The 6,077-nt window shown below is 54.0% G+C and overlaps 1 protein-coding gene across 1 annotated transcript; it reads left to right on the top strand.

Annotated features, from left to right (window-relative positions):
- The first annotated feature begins 2,193 nt into the window (after positions 1 to 2,193).
- Ankrd34a (ankyrin repeat domain 34A) lies at positions 2,194 to 5,177 on the top strand. The gene is made up of 2 exons (XM_026380978.2): positions 2,194 to 2,279; positions 2,814 to 5,177. Exon 2 carries the CDS (start codon positions 2,931 to 2,933, stop codon positions 4,413 to 4,415), a length of 1,485 nt encoding a protein of 494 aa, XP_026236763.1. The 5' UTR covers positions 2,194 to 2,279; positions 2,814 to 2,930; the 3' UTR covers positions 4,416 to 5,177.
- The last annotated feature ends 900 nt before the right edge of the window (positions 5,178 to 6,077 follow it).

Genomic DNA, 6,077 nt, shown 5'->3' on the forward strand with positions numbered 1-6,077 from the left:
CACGGCGCGGTCAACTTGAAATTGGCTCCTCTTCCTCAAACCGGCGGCGCTCTGAGCCCGCCTCCCGGAGCTCGCGATTGGTGGGTCCTCGCGGAGCTCGCGATTGGTGGGTCCTCGCGGAGCTCGCGATTGGTAGGTCCTCGCGGAGCTCGCGATTGGTGGGTCCTCGCGGCCCATCTCGTAGAAGCTGGGGAGGGAGGGCCGCCCCCGTGAAACCCAGATGGAGGAGGGAGGGGGCGAAGCGAGCCGCCGGAACTAGGGCCCGGGAGCTGGCCGCCCCGAGGGGTGCGGCTGCAGAATTAGCGGGGGTCACCTACTGCCGTCTTCTCCGCAGTTAGAGGTGCGCCTGGCCAGCAGGCGTTCTCAGAGAGAACCCCCTCTCATATATCATCGAGGGACTCTGTGGAGGGAGGCACCAAGAGAGGCCGAAAAAGGAAAGCTTCTAAAGAGAAACGAACCCCTTGAAAGCTACTCTTTAGGAATCAAGTCTCTTTGTGATTCTATGACTTCACAAATGGCCTCTCCTCCATTATTCCAACCTTCCCTTCAATCCTACACCACCTTCTCCAGCGCCGCCAGTGGACGCTTCTTTTTCTAAAAACGTTATTTCTATGGGTTGCTGCCAAGTCTATGAAAAGGTGGAAAGAAGGTTTGGGGAACTAGGGTAAAGGCCTGTGTTTTCTGCATTTTCTACTGCTTTCCAAACCCCTTAGTAAAGGGCGGTGGGCGAAGGAGGAGTCGTACTTTCACAGAGGACAGACACCGAGGGAAGGTAGTGGAGATAGAATCTAGGAGTCAGTCTACAAGAATATCCCAGATATCAGAGAAAATAGACTGGGAGGCTGTAGGTAGGTGAAATGGAAAGTGCCGTCTTTGGAATAGAACAAAAACGTAGCTGGGAAGCTCCGGAGACCTTGCTTAACCTTGTTATATCATGTTTTACAAGAAGATTGTAGCTCCCATCTTACAGAGTTGTGAAGAATTGGAAATATGATATATGAGGCACTTGGTACATATTTGCCGTCAGTAACTAGTAAAAATTGATAGTTATGCTGTAAATATTTTTCTCTCTCCTTTACCCAGGAACTTTATTTTTAGTGTCTTCTGTCTGGGGGCCTCCAGCCTCCAAATTATCTAGGACCCTGGTGAACCTTACAAATCTTCAGATTTTTTTTCATCCCCCACTTCATTTGGTGTCTTCCAGCTGGACACAAACTCATTCCTAAAATATGCAGATGGAAGCTGTGGTAACCATGGAGACAGGGCAGGTGGCAAGGAGAGGCAGACAGTGAGAGAGACCAATAGTGACAAACAGGAATAGAGAAGACAGAGTGATTCGGACAGGGACCTTCCAACAAGATGGAAAAATGAGTCTAAGCAAGATCGAGAGCAAAGAGATACCATGAAAGAGGGTGTGCGTTACATGCTCTGCTCATCTCCTTGCCCCTTTCCTATCCCCGCCCCCGCTTCCCGCGCAGGGGGAAGAGGTGTCTGGGAATGACCCTTGCCCTATCTAAAAATGCCCGGGATATCCATCATCTTCACACTTATCTAGGAGCTCTAAATAAAGGAGCTGAAGGTGTGTATACTCTGTGGTGTGTATTCTGTTTCGGAAGGACTAGACTGGGGCTGTACTGCTGTGTCTAACTCCAGGCTGGACCATGTTTCCCTGGCATGAAGACAACCAGATTCTCTGCAGTGTGGACGCCGATGTGGATCTTAATCGCCTCCCTCCACCCCTCTGCAATAGTGGGCCATATGCCGTGTGTGGCAGTCAGGTCTGGCGCACAGGAGCGCATAAACACACTGAGTGGAGATCTGCTGAAGCTCCGCGAAGAATCCGAACGCTCGCTGTGTAGGTCGCAGAGGAGTCTCCTAAGGAATGCTTAGGTTTGTTGGGGCTGAGGGGAGGTCGGCTGAGAAAGGGAAGTCAGGACTGCAGTCTTTAGGTTTTTCAGGGTTTATGTGTGCATGGGTGGGGAGCGGTTTGGTGCTGACGCCCCCACCCGCAGAGACTGGGCTATAAATAGCACAGCAGAGCTCCGCCCCCCCCCCCCCAGCTTCTCTCCTCCGGAGCCGGCGCTGTGCCCGGGGCGCACCGGGAGGAGGGACCACGATCCGGCGCTGGGGCGCAGATACTGACACCAGGGGAATCCGGGCACCCCCCACCACCACCACCACCACGCCATATGAGCCCCCTGGAACTCGGCTCCTGCATTCCAGCTGCTCCATGGCCTGGTCTCCAATCCTGGCCTGGCAGAAATTCTGCGGACATTCAGGTATCTATTTGGGCTCACAATCTGGAAGGGAAAAGAGCATGGAGTGATGGGGAATATAGCCGGGGCAATAGAAACCCGCAATTATTCCTCCATCCCTTTTAGGTCTTAAACGCAAGATGTTTTCCTACCCCTACTCAATTTTAGGGGTTGTGGCAACCTAAAAGAGATTAGGAATGGAAATGTGGTGTGTGACTGTACCGGTGCATATGTGTGGGTGGGTGGCGTTCAGCATCCTAGAAAGGGGGATTCCAAGTGTGGTTAAGAAAAGGGGGATGCTGGAAAGGTCTGATAAGCCGAGGGGTGAGGTTGGGGGTGCGAATATCCCTGCGCGTGCACGTACATATTTGCACGCGCGCTCATCCTTTGGTGCGGGTGCCTCCTTCCCACCTCCTCAGGCATGCGCTGGGGGGAAGGGGCGGCTCAAAGGCAGGAGTTAGAGGAAGGGCTGTAAGCTTTGGAGATTTCTCCCGCCTCACACCCGGTGCCTCAGTTTCCCTGCTGAATCTGTCAATAAAATCTCTCTCTTTCTCGCAGGGATAGGCTTCACCACTGAGACCTTAGGCCTCTGCCAGCCACAAGCCCCAGATCCCTAGCCATCCTCGGCAGGTCCCAGTCCCGGGTTCTATCGGTGCTTTCGCCCCAGCCGCAGCTATGCTGCACACCGAAGGACACGCTCTTCTTCGGGCCGTGGGTCAGGGTAAGCTACGCTTGGCCCGTTTGCTTCTGGAGGGAGGAGCATACGTGAATGAGGGTGATGCCCAGGGGGAGACTGCGCTAATGGCGGCCTGTCGGGCCCGCTATGACGACCCCCAGAATAAGGCGCGCATGGTACGCTACCTCCTGGAGCAAGGCGCAGACCCCAACATCGCAGACCGCCTAGGGCGCACCGCGCTCATGCACGCTTGCGCCGGGGGTGGGGGTGCCGCAGTGGCCTCGTTGCTCCTTGCCCACGGCGCAGATCCCTCAGTCCGAGATCACGCAGGCGCCTCGGCGCTTGTCCATGCCCTGGACCGCGGAGACCGCGAGACCCTTGCCACACTCCTGGACGCCTGCAAGGCCAAGGGCACGGAGGTCATCATTATAACCACGGATACCTCGCCCTCGGGCACCAAGAAGACCCGGCAGTATCTCAATTCCCCACCGTCCCCCGGGGTGGAGGACCCTGCTCCCGCTCCTCCTAGCCCGGGGGTCTGCACGTCGCCTTCGGAAATCCAATTGCAAACTGCAGGAGGACGAGGGTTGTTATCCCCTCGCGCCCAGGAAGAAGAGGAGAAGCGGGACGTATTTGAATTCCCTCTTCCTAAGCCCCCTGATGACCCCTCCCCTTCTGAGCCGCTCCCCAAACCGCCTCGACACCCCCCGAAACCACTCAAAAGGCTTAACTCCGAGCCCTGGGGCCTAGTGGCTCCGCCTCAACCTGTCCCTCCCGCCGAAGGAAGACCCGGGATCGAGCGCCTGACCGCGGAATTCAATGGTCTGACTCTGACGGGTCGACCCCGTCTTTCCCGACGTCACAGCACGGAAGGCCCAGAGGATCCTCCCCCTTGGGCGGAAAAAGTGACTGGCGGAGGTCCTCTCTCTCGCCGAAACACGGCGCCCGAGGCTCAAGAGTCTGGTCCCCCTTCAGGGCTACGCCAAAAACTGAGCCGCATGGAGCCGGTGGAGCTCGACACCCCCGGACATCTTTGCCCTGATTCGCCTGAGTCCAGTCGACTGTCCCTCGAACGTCGCCGATACAGCGCCTCCCCGCTGACCCTCCCTCCAGCCGGCTCGGTTCCCTCCCCGCGTCAGTCCCAGGAAAGTCTGCCCGGGGCTGTATCTCCGTTGAGCGGGCGGAGGCGGAGTCCCGGGCTGCTGGAACGGAGGGGCTCAGGGACGCTGCTCCTGGACCACATCTCCCAAACGCGGCCGGGTTTCCTGCCCCCACTCAACGTCAGTCCCCACCCCCCCATCCCCGACATTCGCCCCCAACCCGGAGGTCGGGCGCCTTCACTGCCTGCCCCTCCCCACCCCGGGGTGCCCGGCTCTCCCAGGACCAAGCGCAAGTTGGTGAGACGCCACTCCATGCAGACTGAGCAGATCCGCCTGCTAGGGGGCTTCCAAAGCCTAGGCGGGCCAGGGGAATCAGGGCGCTGAGATAAGTGGGAGGAGCCAAGGAGGGCGGGGATCAGACATTGATGGGACAGATTGGAGAACCAGCTCTTACGCATACCTTGGACACAGGGATCTCTTGCATGTGCTTATGGCACGATGCACGTACACATGGGTAAACGTGTCCACAAGCACAGCAAACTTATTAGCAAAGAAGGATAAGTACTCCATTAACTGGGTTACAGACATAAGAATTCATGCCGTGGTCATTTCACAAGCATGTGGGATTACTTGAATACCCACAGGCACAGCACACCAATAAACACAGAGGACCACTTGTGCTAGGGTCCAAACTCGCTTGCATTTGTTCAGAAGCAGTAAGGACCCCTACTTATGGGTATTCTCCTATATCTTTGCCCTCCTGCAGAAGCAATCCCTTGCTTTCCATGTATGCCCTGCAACACAGCCTATCATGATTTTGCACACTCTACTTTCTCATGAATTTTCCACTCCATTTTGCAGGTCTTGCTTCTCTCTCCAGGCCTGGCTCCTTGTTCACACCCTGCTTCCAACCCCAAACACTTTTCAGGATATCTCTTCACTTCTTGGGGTTCCTGCAGCAACTCCCAGTCTCAGTGCTGCTCTTTTCCTGCTTTCAACTTCCTACTTTTTATTCCCACCCTGTTCTCTCAAACACTACAACAGGTTGTCTCATTTTCCCAAGGGGTGGGTCATGGGCTCTAAGCTGCTCTACTGTCGGTCTGAGCTTATGAACACTCCCACAAGTAGAAGTGGGGAGTAGTTCTAAATCACTCCCCACTCCACTTGACATATCAAATAAATGTGTTCAGAAGTCTCTGTTTTGTCACTTCTGCCTGGGGCGTGGGGAATAAGGAAGTGTGGAGGGAGGGTGATACTAACGTATAGCTACAATTATCCAGGAGATTACTCAGAGGTTATAGTTACTGTCTTTTCAGGAGACCAATTGATCAGCAGTAGAAGAAAAGGCAGGGGTCCTGAAGGTTTTAAGCATTTGACAGGCTGTCATTTCCTCCATTCCCCCCTGTGTCCACCCTTAAATTCCTTAAGATTTCTACACAGAGTGCCTCCCTTCACCATCAACAGTATAGTTCAGTAGATGAACTGTCTCCTTTTCTAGCTTCCTATTTCTTGTCGACTCAGTTTTTACTCGGGGACTAATTTTCATTTCACTAAGTCTTTTGCGTTCATTTTCTTCTACTTTTTACGGGCTATCTTTATTTCTGAGTCACTGTAGGAGAGATTTTTTGGGCCGGGGAGGTGGTTAGCAAAAACTTCACCTAAGTAAAAATGGTACATAGTCAACTGACAAGTGATGTGTAATGTGTGTGATGTGTGTCCATATGTGAGGTAAAAAGAGGAATCCAGACAGACTCTTTGAACAAGGGTGCCTTTCCTAACCTGTTTCCTGAATTTCTCAGTTTACTGGTTTTTCTGCATATATTCAGGCTTTTTCTCACACCAGTGGGATAAAGGGAGACACCCGCTCTACTTTCTTACTCTCTTCCTTAGGATTGGTGGAGTCGGAAATTTACCCAACAATGTGACATGGTGAAAAGATGAAAATATTGGGCATCAGAATACCTATGTCTGAGCCTCCCCGCCTCCCTGCCCCTTGTCATTTCCTAGCTATTCAATTTTGGGCAATTTAACCTCCCTATGTGTCAG

The sequence above is a fragment of the Urocitellus parryii genome, chromosome 11, assembly GCF_045843805.1.
Source record: "Urocitellus parryii isolate mUroPar1 chromosome 11, mUroPar1.hap1, whole genome shotgun sequence".
In the NCBI taxonomy this organism is placed as follows: Eukaryota; Metazoa; Chordata; class Mammalia; order Rodentia; family Sciuridae; genus Urocitellus; species Urocitellus parryii.